The 21,163-nt window shown below is 43.6% G+C and overlaps 1 protein-coding gene across 2 annotated transcripts in view; it reads right to left on the bottom strand.

The window, feature by feature from the left end:
• The window catches only part of Pi4ka (phosphatidylinositol 4-kinase alpha), a 135,744-nt gene that overhangs the window by 16,083 nt on the left and 98,498 nt on the right, over positions 1-21,163 (bottom strand). For both annotated transcript variants that reach the window (XM_076862900.1, XM_076862964.1), the window contains 13 exons: positions 20,447-20,566; positions 18,781-18,873; positions 16,685-16,841; positions 16,302-16,429; positions 7,722-7,880; positions 7,305-7,456; positions 5,153-5,260; positions 4,245-4,372; positions 2,558-2,677; positions 2,310-2,389; positions 2,001-2,194; positions 876-966; positions 322-489 (listed from right to left, as the gene is read on the bottom strand). In XM_076862900.1, the coding sequence (XP_076719015.1) occupies positions 322-489; positions 876-966; positions 2,001-2,194; positions 2,310-2,389; positions 2,558-2,677; positions 4,245-4,372; positions 5,153-5,260; positions 7,305-7,456; positions 7,722-7,880; positions 16,302-16,429; positions 16,685-16,841; positions 18,781-18,873; positions 20,447-20,566 (1,698 nt within the window). The remainder of the gene's footprint in view (positions 1-321; positions 490-875; positions 967-2,000; positions 2,195-2,309; positions 2,390-2,557; positions 2,678-4,244; positions 4,373-5,152; positions 5,261-7,304; positions 7,457-7,721; positions 7,881-16,301; positions 16,430-16,684; positions 16,842-18,780; positions 18,874-20,446; positions 20,567-21,163) is intronic.

Here is a 21,163-nt window from a genome sequence, read left to right as displayed (position 1 = left end):
GTTTAAGAGGCACAGGTGCATTGTTGTGGGGAGTCTGCTCACCTCTGGAATCAAACTCAAACTTTATTTTTTAACTTAAACTCACTAAAAAATAAATATGATTAGAAAACACATCTGGGAAAAAAAATAGAAAAAGAAAACACGCCAGAATTAGGACTAAAAATCTATCCTCTACAACTACTTGAACAAAGAAGGGGAATGAAGATGTCTTTTAAGATAGACCCAAATACTTGGGTGCCTTCAAGGTTGATAATGGAACCCTGTCTTCTGTCTTCACTAAATCACTTCAGGAAGCCAGGTCTGGCAGGGCCCTGGGCTTACCGGGGGAAAGGACCGCAGGACTTTTACTCCATACTGTGCTGTGAGAGGGTGTGGTGGATACATGCTGGAGAAGTAGGAGAGGCCTGTAGGTGGATCTGTGGGTGCCCAGCAGAGTACATGGCTGAGCTCTGGTGCATCAGCGTCAATAGTATGCCAGGTGACAAGGAACTGGGGAGAAAATAGGGATGTGGGGTGGTCAGGCAGTCCCTGGGACTCCTCTTGATATATCCAACCCATGGTCCACAACACAAAGATGGCCACAAAATGTGATGATTGTAAACCACTTATAACAATATGGAAAATGATTCTGATGTGTTTAATATACTTCAACCTAACTGCACAACTGCAATTAGGTTGAAGTATTGCAATTAGGTTGAAGTACTTAGCTGTTTTTCTATGATAAACAAAATAAATGCTATATAATAGAAGCGGAAAATACAGGGAATTATTTCATACCACTGAGATTACCAGGTCCCTGTTTTTGTCTAGTTTCTATAATTTCTAGGCATTTCTGGGAGCAGTTTAAACCGGGCCTGGTGTCTGGGATATGATACCTTGATAGCTTCAGGGACATCACTAACAGCTCCTGGGTCCAATCGAACGAGACGGGTCACTTCATTCCCGATGGCTTCTGTGTTCTTAAACCTAAGGTGCACAGATGTGAGTTGGGTGGCCTCACCAGCAAATACATTCCCCCACAGCCACAAGAGGGGAATGATGAACTAGAGGGATTCAGGTCAATACCAAGTGACAGCTACTCAAACACAAGTGTTTGAAAAATAATAGCATTAATAGATCGACTGAAGAAATGCCCAAACTTTCTTAAACAGGAATTAATCTACACTCATTGTTCAAAGGGCATCCTTTTAGAGTCCTTGCTTTAGAACCCCCACCTTTTACTCTTTTTCAGTCCCATATCCTCTCGTGCTGGCCCTTCATAGTAGCCTATCCACAGGTCAGCTTCTCAGTCTACAGTCTAAGGCCACAAGGCACCTTACTCAGTGTGAGGACAGTCATGAGTTTGCAAGTGTTACTGCCCCAGGCATTCCATAAATATGTGCTTTGAAACAATGCAGGAGAACCCATCTGTGGTCTTGCTCCTGAGATCAAATTAGGACCAGAGAAAGCAGAAAGGAGGCAAGTTTGGGCTCCTGGTTAAGAAATATCTGCCTCTCACATATCCACAGGGGCCTGGGGAACCATCTGCTGGGACTGTATCACAGTGGGTCTCTGCAGTCCCTCTCAGCCACCATCAGTCTAAGAATTTTGTCCCTGTCAGAGTTTACAGGACCCTTGGCTGTCAGTTGCAGCAATGATTCCTCTGAGTAGTCTGTGTTCAAAGATGACATCCATGAACAAAACCAAACCCTCCCCAAGCCTGTTTTTACAGTCTGCCCCCTGGAAGCAGAAGCTTCTGTAAATCATACTGTGCCTCTGAATTTGCCCTATTGTTATCTCCCAAGTCTCTGGGGTGCTATGGCACCCCAAGGAGGAGCCTAACAACATCATAAGGATTACTGTGCAACATTTGTACAGAAAGAGTGGGTGGGTATCTTGAGAAAACTGGCCTGCCAGATGTCCTCATCACGATGTGGCCATATCATGCTCCTCAGCATTCATGGCTCAGTTGGCAGGCCCCTGCACAGGACCTCTGGTGAGGGTGGGTGACACAGGCCCACCTGGCTGGCAGCTGAACGGCCAGGTAAGGAGAGATACTCCAGGCGAGGTTCACATTGTCCTTCCACTGCTTCTCACTCAGGCTGATGTACTTGGATCTCCAGTTGGCTACACTGTTCTCTCCGGCCTGGTCAAGCTCCAGCTCTGGGGCTGATAGCGGGTTATACCAAGTGATGAGACGCTCGATCTCGGTGGCCTAGTAATACCAGACACCAATGCCCAATGTACCTTCTGCAGGTACTCACATGCCACCCTCACCTAGGGTGCTGTCTGGCCATGTGGTAGGCAGTGGCCATACCCTTGGGTCTTACCAGCAGGGATAACAGCAGTGTCCTACGCTTCATGTAGTATTTGTGTAGCTGGGAGCCCCGGTTGGTTTTCTTAGACATGCCTAGGGAGGAAAGGCAAAGGACAGGTATAGTTCCTGGTCGCCTACTCAACCTTGTGTTTTTAAACCTAGGGGAAGATGTCTATCATTCTGTTATCTGAGTGAGTGTCCGTCAGGCCACCAGGATGGGGATTCAGACGTGACAGATGTAGGAGCAAATCTCCCACAAACCTGATTTCTTGGAGATGGTTGACATGCCACTAGACAGGGGATAGGTGTTGATCCAGCCTTGTGTGGCCTGTTGCCGAGAGCCCACAGTTATATCCAGGTTACTTCGGGTGTCTTGGTTATCTGTGGGCAAACATTTGTTGATTCTGGGATGAGAAAGCTCAAGAAAAGGCATCATAAAGAGAAACGAACTTTTACCAGAGATAAGGCAAATAGTGGAAGGCCAGGCACTTTCTGTGGCACTGGAATAGATGGAGAAGGATTTTGCCAAATAAACCCTTCAAGTATAATGAGTTTTCCAAACAATTGGGAAGTTTTTTATGCTAACTACACTAGATAGAAAGCTATTTCTAAAGTTTATTGTATCCCTGGCTAGTCTTTTAAAATAGAATAAAACAAATATTATTTTCTCGATAAATGATGAGGGACTAGGGATGTACCTCACTGATAGAGTGCTTGCCTAGTATACATAAGGCCTTGGGTTTGATGCTTAGCACTGCCAAAAATAAATCTTTTTTAAAAATTCTTTTATTTTTTGGTATTGGGGATTGAACTCAGGAGCTCTGGACCACTGAGTCACATCCCCAGCCCTATTTTGTATTTTTATTTAAGAGACAGAGTCTCACTGAGTTGCTTAGCACTTTGCTTTTGCTGAGGCTGGCTTTGAATTTGGGATCCTCCTGTCTCGGCCTCCCAAGCCATTGGGATTATAGGTGTGCACTACTGTACCCAGCAATAAATACATCTTAATAAATGATGATGGCAGTTATCTGATCACTGGCAATGTGTTGATTTTTGATACAGCAGTAACCTGAGGACCTCTGGTGGCAGATTACATGGACTGTTTGCTCTGTTCTAAATGGACCCAGAAATGAACCTTAGAAAGTATCCAGGCACAGTGGTACACTCTTGTAATCCCAGCACCTTGGGAGGCTAAGGCAGAAATACTGTAAGTTTAAGGCCAGCCTGGGCAACTTAACAAGACCCTGTCTCAAAATTAAAAAGAGCTGGGGATATAGTTTGGTGGCAGAATACCCTTGGGTTCAACCCCCACTACCAGAAAACAACTGCTTTTTAATGTGTGGTTTGTAATCAGCTACATGCTCAGAAGAATAGGAATATGGTTTCCTTTTGGAGTTTTGCTGCTAGTAAAAGCTTTAGTGTTTCTCCTGGAGCAGTTTGTTCTTGGGCCCCAGAAAATTCTTTGTCCCATCCACCTTGGCTAACTCCTATGTGTCCTTTCAGACTTAGCTCTGATGTCACTGCTTGCAGAAAACCATCTCTGACTTCTCCAACTACTTTGGCTAGGCCAAATGCCTGTCCTGAAGGGCTGGTCCCATGGTTCCCTCTACTGAAATTACCCCCATTTGATAGGCTCCTACTAGATCATGCTGTATTCATCTGAGCACACTGGCCAATGCCAACCTGTAGGGCACCTGAGAACGGAACTGGTACAGGGAAAAGTGATGGTGACAGGTTTCTACTCATAGGCCCCCTGTGCTTGTCATGTGCCTTAGCTTGGGCTGGAGGACAAGTAGTAGCAGCCAGGCAAGCTGTGGACCTCCAACAACATACAGCATGTCTGGGCTTAACTGCTATCCTGGTTGGCTCATTCAGGGCTGTACATGGCATATCCCTGTCCCCTTGTCCCCCCACCCCCAGCAGATGCACTGCTGAAGGTAGTACTTACCTGGGGGAACGAGCTGGCTGGCGGTCAGGTACTTCTTATCTGAGAACATGGCAGTCCAAAATTTAATCATTATGCTTATGTCTTCACGCAGCCTCTTCTCTCCTTGAGTAGGGAACTTTGGAGGACAACTTCAAACAACCACAAGAGGATAAGAGTTGAGTTTATGGAGTCAAGGCCTAGAGGCCAGTCACGTAACACAGTGAGAGGTGACAGAACACAATGGTTCCTTAATGTTAAGAGGTTAGCCTGGAGTTAGTCATTATCAGTGATGATCTCAGTGGTTTTCACAGTAAGGTGTGTTGGTTTTAAGAGCCCTCTCCTGCCTACCTCCATCACTACCCTCTGCAATGTCTAAAGCTTTTAGCTGAGTGATATGCTTAAGCCAGGTCATGACAACTGAGCTGTCCGTATACAACAACAAAGTCTACATTTGCAAAGGCACAAGTAGTAGGTATTTGCAGTTTTTCATGCAATAACCAATTACATCACTAGGAAAGGTGAATGACATGCACGTAATCTGTTCCTTCTCTTCTCTGTTATTTGTTTCTTGAGATAGGGTATTGCAATTATTGTCCAGGCTGGTCTTGAACTCCTGTGCTCCAGTGATCCTTCCACTTCAGCCTCCTAGGTACTGGAACTACAGGAGCACATCACTGTGCCCTGTGGAACTTAATCTCTTAAATCAATTGAACTAAGAAAATTTGTATGCATCTTGTTGGGAGGCTACCTCTTAGTACACACATGCACATGCAGATATAAGGCATAGGACTGATGATAATAAAATCCAGCAGTCCATGGGTTGATGAATTATAAGGTCAGTAAGTATGAACAGGCAAACTGACCCTTTGTGAGTGAACTCCTAGGGTTTGGGATAAGAGGGTATGTGTAGGGTGGGATCTGTTCTATACCTGAAATAGTCAAAGGCAGTTGAGTAGATCTTTTCACGAAGCACATTGCGGATGGTTGCATTTGGAACCACGTCGGCATGCAGGAGGGACAGCCCCAAAGTCAGCAATCTGAGAGAGAACCCCAGGCCTAAGTCAGAGTGGAACCGTGGTTTAGGGCCATGTCTCAGGGTGGTGCTGGCCATTCTCCTGAGTAAATCATGCAGCCCTAGAGCTCAGGGCACATTTCTGGCCAGTAGAGCTTGGACTGGAGCATCAGCCAGGTAAATATCAGTCACAGATTACTTTTACCCCAAAGACTTTTTTTTTGGTCATTTTTGGAATCAAGTCCAGGGCCTCACTTATGCTAAGGCAAGTGCTCTACCACTGACCTACACCCTCAGCCCAGAAAAAATGATTGCTGTATGTATATAGGTGACTCTATGACCAGTGTGATTCTGCAATCTGTACAGTTAGAAAAATGAGAAATTATCAATTATCCCAATTGATTCAAATGTATGAATTGCCAAGATCATTGTAATGTCATGTGTAGCTAATAAAAAAAAAAAAAAAACTTTCATTTTTGTTGGGAGAAAAGTGAACAATGTGTGTTATTCTGCCTAGGCCAGATATTTCAGTCTCACAAACTATTTGTAGGCTAAACTCCTGAGGTACAGTCATCTGAAAGTGCAATAAAGTAAGAATATTTATGAGAAAGAGAGAGACAGAAAGAATAATTTTCCATGTAGCTGGCTTCTTCTAGACTAGGCCCTTAGCAAGGTGATGTGAGACATAGGAAGGGGAGGCACTATTCCTTCCTGCAGGGATTTTATAATCCTGTGCTGGGAGAGATTATGAGCCCCCTTGATGGGTGAGACAAAAATTTCTATAGAATAAAAAGCCAGGGAAATCCCACAAAAGAAAAATACAGTTCTAATATGGATCTTGTAGAGGGGTAGACCCCAGCTGTTGAAAAGTTTGGAAGACCTTGGAGTGTGATGGGCCCTAAGGAGGAATAGTTTCTCATATAGCAAGGTTATCAGGCTCCAGGGCAAGTAGCTGTAGGAGCCAAGACTGGGGATACTGGGAGGCAACATGGGTAGTCAGGCTGAGTAAGAGGAGCATAACACACACCAAGCCCATCCCACAGAGGGTCATCCCATAAAGGGGATGGAGGACCTGTGGTGGGGAATGCAGACAGCTGGTTGGTCCAAGTCAGAGTGGTGAGGGAGAAGTGAGGCTGTGGATAGCAAAGGAAGGAAGAAGCCAGACATATTACAGGGGGAACCAAAAGTATTTGCATCTGGCTACATAGGAGGGTTAGAGGACAGAGAGCCATCCAGAACAGAAAGGGAAGACAGGTGGAGAGCACACTGAGCAAGGCGATTTCTCTGTATTTACAAAGCTGCTCATGGCATATTGGTGCAGGCAGATACTGAAAAGGAGTGACTGATCATCTCTATGGCAATTGGGATGGAATGCAAATTGTTTCCTAGTATATCATTCCTGTTACATTTTATAAAAGTACTAATCCTTAACAGATTATATGTTAATAAAAAAGAGAACTTGGGCTGGGGTTGTGGCTCAGCAGTAGTGCATTCACCTAGCACGTACAAGGTCCTGGGTTCAATCCTCAGCACCACATAAAAATAAATAAAAGTATTATGTCCAACTACAACTAAAAAAAGAAAAAAAAAAAAGAGAGAACTGGTCCTTTCCTTCAGCTTGTTTGAGAAGCACAGTCCCACTGAGTAGCCGGTGGGCTGTAGGGACATGGGTCTAGAGCTCAGGGGAAGGGCAGTCAGAGAAGGCTGCAGCAGTGAGGGCCTCTATTGTGGCTGGGATAGAGCAAATACCACACCAACCACAGGCCCTGCACAGAGGATGGCAGAGGCCAGATTCTAGGGAGAAGGGCACAAGTAGAGGAGCTGGGGGCAGGGGATGTTTTCACCAGGTAGAAAGTTATTGCCTCAGTGCAATCAGGAAGGATGTGCATGATCAGCTCTTCCTGATCATACTATGGCAACTCAGTAAAATTTGTTTCGTATTGTATAGAAGCACTATGACAAACACAGCACACTGCACCTGAGACAACACATGACATATACTACTCCACATATGCCCACATGCCAGTCACAGGACATGTCAGTACCCTCCAGAGGAGGAGAGCCCTCACTTGAAACGGGGTCCAATGGCAGCCACATGCCGGTTCATACTCCCTTTGGCACCACCAATATTCAGAGACATGGAGCGCTGCAGCAGGCTGGAGAAGATCTCCACTTGGTCAGAGCTGCAGTACTTGGCAATCTCAAACCGCTGTACCAGGAACTAGGCAAGAAAAAAAAAAACATGGTGCAGTGACAGGGCTTGGTCAGCTTATATCAGAGCCAGTGAAGTTAGCTGAAGGGCTCTGATCTGACGTAATAGCAGGAGGGGTTGGGAGAGAGGTCTGAAATAGTTAAACTCTCTCTTAGGTCTGGCCCTCTCCTCCAAACTGATTTGCCTGGCCCCAGATAAGGCCCTGGCCCCCAAAGTCAAGGGGGAAGAGCACAACAGAGTTTTTGAGGGGGGAGAAGTGGGGACAGGCACATACATCAATCCAGATGTAGTGGGGAGTCACTTCAGGGGGACAAGGTCTAGGCTGACTCGCTTCTGATGCTGCGAGGGGATCTGCCTCCTTTGTCTCAGCAGAAAACAGGCCGAACTTCTGCTCCACCGTCATGTGCCAGGCCCCTGCCATCTCCCGCATAAACTGCAAATATAAAACAACATTAGCTCTTCAGCGTAGAAGGGGGATACTGTTTCATTTTTAAATTATAAAAGGAATATATGCTCACTGAAAAAAATCTAGAAATCAAGGAAAGTATAAAGAAAAAAATTAAGATAATCTATAACCCCACTTCCCAGGGCTCATCCATATTAGTGGGTCTTATTGCTAAGCTACATTCTTAGCTCTCTCTCTCTCTCTTTTTTTTTTTCCCCTTGAGTCAGTGTCTCACTAATTTGCCCCAAATGGACTGGAATTTGAGATGGGGCCCCCTTGCCTCAGCCTCCCAAGTTTCTGGGACTACAGTTATTTACCACACTACAGTACCTAGCCATATTAGTGTTTGATGAGTGTCCTTCCAGCCTTTTTTCCAGGCTAGGTTTTGTTTGTCCCAGTTCATGGTGTTAAGTGGGACAGAGTGCAAGATGGCAGGATACCTGGAATGCCTGATGCCACGTGGGTCAACAGGCTCCATTCTGGTGAACCTTCCTAACAATCCTGAAAACTGCCTATGGTTGAGGAAATGAGGTGACTTAGGGTCTCTGAACTAGCAAGGGAATTCTGGCTTTAGAATCAGTTCCTTTTTACAGTTCTCATGGGCTCTGTACAATGCTTGTATCCTGCTAGCCAGACCCAGAATGAACCAGGGAGCCAAGGGGAGACTGCAACTGCTATGGGCTGAGTTGCTCCCACTGTCTGGCCACACTCAACTAGGTCCCCTTCTATGTGAAGGCATGAGAAGGGGCCATATGGAGCAGAGTGGTGGCCTAGAAGACATGTAGGTACTAGACAGAGTAAGGAGGTGCCAGCTCACACTTGGAAAATGCTCACAATTTGTGAGTTTTTCATAGGAAAGACCAGGAAGGAATAGCTGGTGCCTGTATCAGCAAGAATTTCCATTCCTGTGTTGGCCCAATAACATTAGTCAGTTTCTTCAAGGGCTTGAGACGTCCTTGGTGGTGACAAGGCCTGGTAAGTAGGATAGATACCATAGATTCCTCTCCAGCATCCTACCCTCTCTCTTTCCTCAAGGTGATGGCTCAGGGTTTTCAAGTGGCTGGTCAGAAGCACTTGCACCCAGGCTCCCTGCTAGTTGGACTGTTTTTTAGGTTCTTATTAGCACCAACGAGTAAGGTAAGAGACCTAGGAAAGGCCCTAGGAAAGCCAGAGCACGTTTTGTAAGATGGTATCTTGTCACATGCCACCCTCCCCCTGCCTGAAAGCAAAGAAACCATCTGGAAGACATCAGGAAGAAGATGAAGGTCACCCACACTACAGGTAGCATTGTTACAGACAGGATCCCAGGCTACCGAATAGCTGTCTGTAGTTTCTGAGTCTGGCTTCTGCTTCTTGTAGCCACATGTCTTATGTAGAGGATGAGGGAGCAAAAAGGTGTGTGTGTGACTGTGGGTCCTGCGTGTGCATGGGGAAAAGAACTGAGAAGGCCAAGGATCCAAGCAGAGATGATGCTCCCATTTTTTTCCTACTGCCACGTCCTGACAGCTGTCTCTGTGTCAGGGTTTCCCAGGCTCTGGGAATAGAGTCAAAGTCATGAAAAAAGACAACATATCCACAAAGTTTATGATGGGGGCCACACACAAAAAGTAAGCAACAAAGGATATTGATAAACAATAAAGAAAAAAAAACAGCTGTGTGACTTGAGAGTTTGTATGAGTATGTTTTAGATAGGATGGCCAGGAAAGCCCTGGTAGGAAGAGGACATCTGAGATAAACCCTTGAGGTAACCAGGAATGAGGTGTCTGACTGGCTGAGAAGAGGAAACAGGTGATGAAGCTCAAGGGGAGTGTGGGAGGCCATCCTCGAACGTGATTTGAGTTACCTCCCTGGCTGGGTGAGAGGTGCTTAGACACAGCTGTGTCAGAGCTTTTCCCCACCCTTCTCCAGGTCCGAGGGCTTGTCCGTGTAGAGGCTGCCTGGCCACTGCCCCGAAGACCCAATCGTTGCCCCTGACCTTGGGATGCTGCCCCCCTTAACCTTCATTGGATGGGATTTTCCCTGGAACTTTGTTCCCCAATAAAAGCCCACTCCCTGGAGTGTTCTCTCTCTCTCTCTCACTAGTCTCTTCTGTAAACCACGCTACGGCATTAGGTGGCTGGAGGAGGGAGCTAGAAGAAGCCGTCCTGGAGCTGGTATTAAAGGTAATAAGAGTCTTGTCTCTTTAATTTAAAACTCCCTAGCATTTACGCACAAATCGAACCTTCTTTCATGAAGCCAGTGCTGGTCACGTGGCAGAGGGAAGCAAACCTAGGAGGGTAGGGACAATAGGAACCAAGCATGTTTATAGCACAGCAAGGGAGACAGAGGGTGGCAAAGGCAAGGTGGCAAGGGGGGCTTGCAGATCAGAAATAAGTCTGCCTTCCACTCTGAATGAGCAGTGAGTGCTGACAAGTCTGGGGCAGAGGAGAGAACTGATCTGACTCAGGTTTTACTGACTACATGTGGAAGGTGGGCAGGTTGAGCAGGAGGCAAGGGGCCACCTCTGAGGTCCAGGGGAGAGATAAATGAGCCTAGGGTGGGAGGAGCAGCTGGGATACTGGGAAGCAGCCAGATTCTAGATCTATTTAAAGAGGAAAAGATAAAGCTTACACAATTTGCAGAGGGTTATTTTGGATAAGTCCCAAAACAGGGAACTGAAGATGACTCTACAGAGTTTTGTCTGAACAGAGGGAAGGATGATGTGGACATTTACAGTGATGGGGGGATGGGTGACCAGGGTAGGTGGAGACTGGAACTGAATTTGAACATGTGAAGCTGGAGGTGCTGATTAGTTAACCACATGGAGTTTGGGGGCAGGTGGCCAGAAGAATGCACCTAGAGGGCTGGGGTTGTGGCTCAGTAGCAGACTGCTTGCCTTACACATGTGAGGCACTGGGTTCGATCCTCAGTATCACATAAAAATAAATAAACAAAATAAAGATATTATGTCCATGTATAACTAAAAAATATTTTTAAAAAAAGAATGCACCTAGTATGTGGGGGTATCATGACCAGGATAGATGATGGTGCTGGTATAACTGCTTGACAGGTAAGAAAAGTCCTGGGACATGCCTGTGCTGAGTTCCTGACTGAGCTCAGAAGACTTCCTTGCTTCAAAGGGATAAAGGAGTTTACACAATTTACAAAGGCCAGAAGCCCCGGGGAAGAAGTTAGGTCCCCTGGTATGGTTTGGATAAAGTGTCCCCCCAAAGAGCTCATGTGTCAATGCAGGTATATTTAGATCTTTTCAAATTTATGGATTATTAATGGATTAATAGATTAATTATTTGAAAAGACTACTATACTAGGTGGTAACTATAGGGTAGGGTGTGGCCAGAGGGAGTAGGTCATAGTGCGCAAGCCCTTGATGATGATTTACATATTTTATCCCTGGTTCTTCCTGTTCTATCAATTTTCTGACTGCCATGAGCTGAGCAGCTTCCTTCCACCATGATGTTCTGTCTTATCTGGACCAAACCTCTGAAACCTCTAAGCTGTTCATGTTGGGTATTTTGGTCACAGCAACAAAAAACAACTAACATATGCAATAATGGGTGCAGTACCCAAAGATCTAAAAGGGATGATGAGTAGCTTTCTCTGGGCTAATTGGTCCCTCTACAGCTCAGGTCTTGCTAGGTGAGGTCTATGATATTTCTCCCTATCACCAGGGATTTCCAGGGGCTCCTCCAAACTACCCATCTGATCTGCAGACTGACTGGGATGTCAGAAGTACAAGGGTAGCCAGAGCCCAGGCACAATGTAAATGCCAACTACAGTGGTTAGAAGCCTCTACCCAGTTCTGTGAAATGGTAATAGTTATAATGCCAGCTTGAAGTTTGAGGATGCATAACGCAGCATGTGGAAAGGAATTCTAAACAGCAGTGCTGTCTTTAGAGTCACAATTTGTGTTAAAACAAGGGCTTCCAGAAGAAAACATAAGAAGAGGGCAATCTCTTGTCTCTCCTGAAGAGTGGGAGTTCCCCTAAGAGTGCAGCCCTACTGGTTTCAGAAGGAGCAGCCATTGGTGGAGCTGATAGGCTTCAGGTGGGCAAGCTCCCCTGAGCAGACTGTCCTACCTTTTATAGCTTAAATGTCCTTGGCCCCATCAACTAAACACCTTTAGCTACTAGATCAATGTTAACCAAAAACACCTCCAGTAGCTCTGAGAGTCTCTGAGGGAATTTCTATTGAACCAGGAGGTTTGATGGTCTTAAACACAAACTGTCTGTTGACAGAGAACGGGGCTGAGATCTGGAACAGCCCACACAGGGCTGGGTGTGGGTAAGATGTCCCAAAAATGTACTAAAAATCCTTCTATGATCCCTTTCCCAACTTGGCTAGAAATGGGAGAGAAGGAAAAATTGAGAGGAGCAGAAAGAACCCCCTCCCCTCCTTTTAGGACTCATCCCTGGGAGAAAGGACAGTCATCACATAAGAAAGACCCCTTACTCTCTGGAAAAATAAAATAGCAATATTCCACTATTGCCAGTTTTTCTTTCTTTTTAATTTTTTAAAATTATAAATGGATAGAATACCTTTATTTATTTTTATGTGATGCTGAGGATTGAACCCAGTGCCTCACATGTGCGAGGCAAGTACTCTACCAAGGAGCTACAACCCCAGCCCCAATTGCCAGTTTTTCTATATACAGTTGGCCCTTTTATCCATGGGCTTTAAATCTGTGGATTCAACTAATTATAGATTTTTAAATATTTGGACAAAATTTGTGTCTGTACTGAATAAAATCAGTCTTTTTTTTTCTTATCATTGTCCTCTAAAAATACAGAATAATAACTATTTACATAGCATTTAAATTATATTAGGCATAAAAGTAACCTAGAGATGATTTAAAGAAGAGAGAAGATGTGCATAGATCATATGTATATGCTACTCAATATTATATAAAGGACTTGAACATTTGATGATTTTGGTATTTGTAGGCAGGGATACTAGAACCATTTCCCCATGGATACCAAGAGATAACTGCAAACAATATCCAATATGCAATTAAAAATGTTGAAACAGTGAAGAAAAAATAAGTAGTTTAAAATAACTACTGTAAATATGTTCAATGATTTATAAGAAATTATAGAAAGAATGGGTGAAGATATTTAGAATATTGGCAGGAAATACAAACTGTTAAAAAGAATCAAAGAAGCTAGACATGGGTTGCACACAACTGTAATCCCAGGAATTTGGGAGACTGAGGCATGATGATCAAAGCTCAAGGCCAGTCTCAGCAAATTAGTGAGACCTTATCTAAAAAATAAAAAGGACTAGGGATGTAGCTGGTAGAATGCCCCTGGGTATAATCACAAGCATTGAAAAAAAAAAAAAATCCCAGATCTGAGAACTATGTCTTAAATAAAAAATACATGACAGTTTTACAATGAATAAAGCAGAAGAAAGGATCAATGAATTGGACAATAAAAAGTAACCAAAATGAGCCAGGTATGGTGGCATACTCCTACAAACCCAGCAGCTCGGGAGGCTGAGGCAGGAAGATCACAAGTTCAAAGGCAGCTTCAGCAATTTAGCAAGGCCCTAAATGAGACATGGTCAGTCTCTAAATACTTTTATGTCTAATACAAAAAAAGGTTTTGGGATGTGGCTTAGTGAACTTGAGTTAAAAAAAAAAAATAGTACCTGGAAGGCTCTATTAATCAATGCAGCAGGAGTTCAAGGTTAGCTTGGGAAACAGTGGGATCCTCTCACAGGAAAAAACAAATAAACAAAAGGTACCAAAACAGGGTTAGGAGTATAGCTCACTGGCAGAGTATTTGCCTGGATTCTATCACCAGCACTGAAAAAAATAAAGTAATCAAAATGAAAACAGAACAAGAGAGTGAGAGTGAGAGCAAGAGAGCGAGTGAGCCTACAACAGAGAGTGAGGGAAAAAGAGGAAGACTCAAGAGAACCCTGATGACCTATGGGATAACATCAAGTCACCTACATGTTTAAACATAGAATTCCAAATAAAATAATGGGGTAAAAGAAAAAAATAATGGTCTAAAATTTTTTAAGTTTGACGAAAAACCTACATCTCTAATTTAAGAAGCTTGATAAATTCTAATAGGATAAATACACAGAAAACCACACCTAGGCACATCATAGTCAAAGTACTAAAAATTAACTGGGCATGCTGTTGCATACCTATAATACCAATGATAGTGGAGGCTGAAATAGCAGAACTGCATGTTTGAGGCCAGCCTCAGCAATTTAGCAAGACCCTCAGCAACTTAGCAAGATCCTGTCCCCAAATAAATAATAATTAAAAATAAGAACTGGGGATACAGCTCACTGGTAAAATGCCCCGTGGATCAATCCTTAGTACCAAAAAAGAAGAAAAATGTACTAAAAATTAAAGATAAACATCTTAACAGAAGCCAAGAAAAATACAAAGAGAAAGAATAAGAATGCTGACTTCTCTCTAGAAACAATGCAAATCAATAGACAACAAAAATAAAACCTACCATGCTAAGCAATAAAACAAAAAACTGTAAAGTTAGAATATCAGATGCATAAAAAATGAAGGTGGTAAACATGAAAGAGTGTTATTTACAGCAGACCTGTGTAACATGAAATACCAAAGGAAATTCTTTGGAGTGAAGAGCACAATAGCAAATTTAAGTCTATAGGAAGACTTCAAGATAGTGAGAAATGGAATATGCTAGTATAAATTTATGAGAAGAGTTTTGACTATCAGAACAAAAATAACAATGTTATAAGGCATACAGTGCTATAGTAAAATAGATGAAAACAAGACACAAAAGATATGGGGGAGAAGTTGGGTGTATTGGATGGATATAATGGCAATATTACCATCTTTGTAGAATATCTTTCTAGCAGTTGACAACAACCATCCTGACAGCAGCAGTCAACATTTACTGGATGCTCACTAGAACATGGGTTTCCTTGTTATGATTCTCGGGATGCACATAAGAAGCCTGTGTAACACTATTCTGGAGTCAGAGCCCTGCATGACAAGTATGACTTCCAGAGACTGTTCTGAATACTTGTCATGACAGCAGAGGTGGCCAGGCTGAGAACTTGTGCCCTCCTAAGCTTCACCAAAAAAGAGGCACCTGGGTCCATGGCCAGCATCTCAGTCATCTTCCTCTTTGGAGAAGCAAGGTGGGTATCCCTCCCTGACAAGGTGAACTACCAGAGGCCTACTGGACCAAATGTCTCCTTAGAAATATGAATGGTGCCATTGATACAAGTCCTATACAGTTATAAAATACCAGAAAAATGTGAAATATTATGATTATTGCCACCATCACCTGCCTAGTACAGTCGTCGTCTTCTTTTTTTTTTTTTTGGACAGTGCTGGGAATTGAACCTGGGCCTCAGACATGCTAGGCAAGCACTCTATCACTGAGCTATATCCTCAGTCCCCTTTTAAAACAATTTATTTTTTGTAGTTGTAGATGGTCAGAATGCCTTTATTTTATTTATTTATTTTTTATAGTTTTAGATGGACAGCATGCCTTTATTTGTTTAGTTTTTATGTGGTGCTAAGAATAGAACCCAATGCCTCACAGATGCTAGGCAAGTGCTCTGCCACTGAGCTACAGCCCTAGCCCTCCTCAGACCTTTTTGAGACAGGATCTTGCTAAGTGCACAGGATGGCCTCAAACTTGTGATACTCCTGCCTCAGATTCCCCAGTAGCTGGGTCACTATGCCAGCTCTGCCTAGAATATTCTAATTTCATCTTTGGAAATACTCCAATTTCCTTCAGGGAACAAGAAAACCAAAGGATTCTTTTTGATCACTAAGATGATCTTAAGAAGCACAGGGAAAAAAATATTGTGTAAAATTTCCTTCTGGCTATATGCATAAGGAATATAAGAAGCATAAATTAATTTTGTTTAGATTTGAGATCCATTCACGATATTTCATTATGTACATGCAAATATTGGAGATTCTGAAAGACTCCAAATTCTCAAATACTTCTGGTCCTAAGCATTTTGGATAAGGAAATATTTAACCTGTATAACCTTGCTTGTAGGCTCCATACAAGAGGAACTCCAGAAATACAGATTCAGGGAAAGGTGGCTGATCCCAAAAGGTAGCAGGCCAAAATAAATACCCTTGTCACAAATGCAACTGTTCCCAATCAGATCCAGTGTCAACAGGTGTTCTTCCAATTTCAGTAGAGAAATGGCTCCCTCTACTGAGCTTTTGAAAAATACTGGCTGTATAAGCACCATGCTTTAAAATACACACTGTTCTTTCTATTCCCATGACAGTTGTATGGTCAGCAATGGATAACACAATCCATTGGAGAGATCAAATCTTGAGATGTTGAGGGGCTTGCTCCTTGGTCTCCATGATGACTAGTGGTGACTCCAGTGGAGCATCCATTTCTTATCCCACCTTCCCTCAGAGCTGACCCATGGTCCTACCGGTACTTCCACTCCATTCTTGCCAGCCAGTAGCCACTCCCAGCAGGCCAGGGCGGTCTCCATGCCATGTTCATTGAACATCCGGAGGGGACCCCAACACAGATGATGAAGGAGCTGTGGGTCACAATCTGGAACCAAACATATGCTTTTCAGAGATCTACAACCCTGTCTGGACCTGAAACATGGCTTCACTGGGTTAACAAGATTCACCCCTGGCTGGGGCCAACAATGGCTTTCTATTTACTTTTCACTCATAAGACACACCATAGAGATCTCTACTGGGGAAGCTCCAGCTCTTTCTTCAGCCCAGACTCCAGCTTATCACTAAGGTGAACATTCACTTAGAAACAATCCCAGAATTCTAATGAGCTTTTGTGTGTTACCTTCACTGCTAATGAGCATTGCAGTCAGCTTGAACATGGCCTGAGTATAGTGCTGGGGATTACTGTGGTCCAAAGCTGTACTCAGATCCTGGACCATCATTTTGTTCAGATCAGACATCTGGCCTGTGGCACCTGAGAACCGAATCATTCCATATACCTGCAAGAAGCATGTTTGTTAACAACCTTGCATGTAATCCAGCCATGTGGGCGGGGCTGTGGCAGCTACCTAACCATACTCATGATAGGACCAGACAGTGCCTTACTGTTTCAACTAAAGCTCATTTCAGTGATGTTACCACCATGGGTAACAGTTTTTTTCTCTTTCCTTTTTTGTTTTTTGGTGCTGGAGACTGAACTCCAGGCCTCATGTATGTTAGACATGAACTCTCTACCACTGAGACATATCCCAGTCCTTATACATTTCTCTTTCTCTTCTCTGAGATGGGGGTGTTACTAAATTGCCCAAGCTAAGCTGGCACTCTTAATCTTCCTTCCTCAGCCTTCCATATAGTTGGAATTACAAGTGTGAGTCACTCCACCTACTTCTTACAACATTTTCTGAAAGAACTTTTCTTCTAGAAAAGCATATTGGTGTTTCCACCTCTACAGATATTCCTCCAGGGCTGGGATCTGATCTCCTGTCATTGTACTCAGCACTGTGCCTGAGGTCTGACCCATGGCAGGACTGCATGAACCTGAACTGGCTAAATAAATTTTCTCTATACTCAATTGATGACTCAAACAAGAAGATCAGTCTCAGGTTTTTTTTTTGGTTTTGTTTTTTAAGGTACAGGGGATCACATTCTAGGCAAGTGCTCTATCACTGAGCTACATCCCTAGCCCTGCATCAGTATTTTAAAAGTTAGAAATAATGATTTTTTTTCCAGCCAGGAGTGGTGGTGCACACCTGTAATCCCAGTGGCTTGGGAGGCTGAGGCAGGAGGCTGGAGAATTGAAAGCCAGCTTCAGCAATGGCAAGGTGCAAAGAAATTCAGTGAGACCCTGTCTCTAAATAAAATAAAAAATGGGGCTACAGATGTGACTCAGTGGTTGAGTGCCCCCAAGTTCAATCCTGGGTACAAAGGAAACAAAAAGGGAGAAAGAATTATTTTTTCCAGAGCTGCTTTTTTTATTCACAAGACTGATTGTAAAGGATATCTAATTTTTTCCCAAAAAAGAAGCCTATCTCCCAAAGAAAGACCTCCCACTGCCACCAGGATATTCAAAACAATGTGGAACATTCTCAGAGCAATTTCCAGTGTGGTCAGTGACTGGGTCCCACCTGTCCAGGTTCAGTGGAGAACAGTCACTGGAATATGAAAGTGGCAGAGTATTCAGAGAGAAGTAGATCCCCATTCAGACCAGGTCATTGATGAACTTACAGAGTTCATCAAAAAATTTTTTTTTCACTTATTTTTTAATTTTCCCTGTACCAGGAATTGAACCCAGGGTGCTTAACTACTGAGCTATATCCCCACCATTTTTATTCTTTATTTTGTGTCTCATTAAGTTACTTGGGGCCTCAGTAATTTGCTGAGGCTAGCTTTGAATCATCAATCCTCCTGCCTCAACCTCCTGGGTTAGAGGCTGGCTTGCCAGGCATCTTAGTAATGGTGTCAACTAGGTTCTGAACTTTGTGGAGGAAACTGAAGGATGAAGCTACTGGAATAAATGGTAGTGTGGTGCGTGACAGATATAATTACTGATCCTGTTCTTCCTGTGTAATTCAGGGACTGGTTAAAATCCTAAACTCGGGAGCCTTGGTTTCTTCATCTGTACAATGGGAATGATAATACGTACATTGAAACAAAAGCCCAGAGGAATGCTTGGCATTCAACAAATGTTTGCTACCACTTAAAAAATTTAATGCCTCAGCACAGTCAGAGCATGCATAAAGTCACCCTCTCACAGAAGTTTTAAGTAATTGACATAAATACTCCAGAATGTGCCAGTGAGTGTCAGGACTCCATGCTCCACAAGCCACCTAAAATGAACAAATTACACATTTCCCAGACCCCTTGTTCATATTACACTGGGAAAGAGCCAAATGGCATCAAAACACTGAAGAACCCTGAACACAAAGGCAAGAGAGGTACCTCGCCTGCATAGCGGTTGCGCAAATTCAAGGATGCCATGAAGTTGGAGTAATCTTTCTTCACACAGGCTGGGCGCTCAGTTAGCTGAGTTGCCTAAAAATAATGACAATTATTACACTCTGCCAAAACATGGTCTTTTCTTCCTGTTTATCATGGCAAAAGAAAAGTTCATATTCAGGGACTGTTGAAAATTTTTAGTCCCGGCAAGTAAATATAATAAAATACTCTAGAACACTCTCTAGAACTCTTAGATCCCATGTGAAAAAGTTTTAAAAATTCTGATGTGAGAAATTCTTTCTGGTAGGTAATTTGTAAGGATGATTGAAGGTGGAGGAAAAATCTAGCAAAGGCTTTAAACATCTAATAGCTGCCCAAATGTCTAGCAACACAAGACAGAAAGGTGTGTCCCTCACTAAATGAGAGAAATGTTTGCAAATCACCTCCAAAATATAGATACTCTGCTTCAGTCTCAGATTCCCAACCTCACTTCCCTCCCTCCTAGATTTAAAAGGCCTCAGTGGTTTTAGCAGCTTCTCTTCCTAATCTGGGCTTTTTGCTGCTGCCAGCTCTGCAAAGGTCCCACTTGGCCAGGTAGCACTGGAGACTACAACATGCATTTAAAAGGCCAGTCTTTCACATTTTCCCTTTAGTGTTAATTACTACAATTCAGTGGAACCTACCAAATTCCTATAATACAGATACTACTGGGAAAGAGGAATTTCTCAATTGTTACAATTTTGGGGGGTGGGCAGAAAGAGAATCAGGAGAAGAAAATATAAATTATGGAAAAACTAAAACACAAGCAAAAACAAAATTAAATGGTTCTTATTTAATCATAAAAGTGCTTTACATTTTTTGGAGACATTTTGGCCTTTGGTATCAAGCAGGCCTGTATTCAAACCTGGCATGACAATGACCAGCTGTGAGACTTTGGGGGAAGTCACTTAAAATATTTGAACTTGGATGTGCTCCCCTGAAAAGGGGATAATCATGCCCCTCTCAAAAGGCTCTTATGGGGATAATAAGATATACAAAGCCCCTGCAGCAAATGATCAAAGTACACGCTAGCTTTCTCCCTTCCAAAATTGCTCCCATCTGTCCCCAGGTGCCCAGCATATTCCACCTCAGTCTGCTAGAGGACAGAAAAGTGGTCCCTGAGAAGTGCTGTAGGAGGGCTCTGAAGAGGTTTCCTGACTCAGTTCTCTAGTTCTGCAGGCCTGAAATCCTGCTTCTGAGATGGCCCCTCCCTTGCAGTATTGTGTGATGTGTTAGGCAGAGGCAGCAGTCTCTTGCACTTGACATTAAGCTGGGGCACTTTAGTCAGGATATGGAGCACAACCAACAATTAGACACATAACACCAGGTATCCTTTCCTATTTAGCAACAGAGAGGGGAAAACCTAGCTTACATCTAACTTTCTAAGGACAAAGATTATTATTATTATTATTATTATTATTATTATTTTGGTGGTACTGGGGATTGTACCTAGGATTGAATCTGGGTACCACCCAATTACTCTTAGTCAACAGACTCACCATAGGTAGTATAGGCTATGGATGACAAGGGGCCTTTCATGAAAGCTACCCATAAGCTTGAGTCCTTTCCCACTATAATGCTGCTTCCATGATTTAAGGGGGTCACTGCTTCACAGGAGGCATACACATACCCCAAGAGTTGTGTTCTGCTTGTTATAGCCGGCAAAGTGAAGGATGCTTTCAGTGGCCATAGCCAGCCCAGTGTGCTGGGATAGTCCTGACACCCAGTTCTGATGTTTGTTCAGATATTCCTGAAATAAGAAGACAACATGTTATTTCACTTAAAGGGGAAAACAAATCATTGTAAGTCTTACTGTGAGACCATCAGTAAAGCCAAACCCTTCTCTGACTAGCTACTGCTTGTCTATAAATGAGGAGAAGGCCCCATTCCCAGAATGGCTGTCACACCATAGGTGTGGTGTCACACAGACAATATGAGAGGTCACATGTTTCTTGCTGAGCCTCTGCTATTTGCCAAATGCTATGCCAGCCTCTTGGCCACATAACCTCAGTCCTACTGTCAATGTGCAGGCAATATGATATGGAGTCCATGTGGGGACCTCTGTTCTGCTATAGCACCATGGCTGCCAAAGGGCAGGTGTGATGGATAGAGGAGCCCACCTGAATGACAAGCTGAAGGGGCACTGAGGCAGAAGGACATGGGACAGAACACAGAGGTGGGAGGAAGGCCTCCTGCTCTAGGGTCCTCATGGGTTCAGCACCATAGGAGCATCAAGTAAAAGAGGTAAGGAAGCAAGAGGCAAGCCTGGCCAGAAATTGGCAAGGTCACAGGGGACCCCTGGGCAAGGCACAGGAGTTTAGGGTAAACTACATAAATCCCCATAGAA

Source organism: Callospermophilus lateralis, chromosome 1 (genome assembly GCF_048772815.1).
Source record: "Callospermophilus lateralis isolate mCalLat2 chromosome 1, mCalLat2.hap1, whole genome shotgun sequence".
NCBI lineage: Eukaryota > Metazoa > Chordata > Mammalia > Rodentia > Sciuridae > Callospermophilus > Callospermophilus lateralis.
The sequence above is the reverse complement of the archived record's forward strand: the minus strand, read 5'-3'. Positions and strand labels throughout refer to the sequence as shown.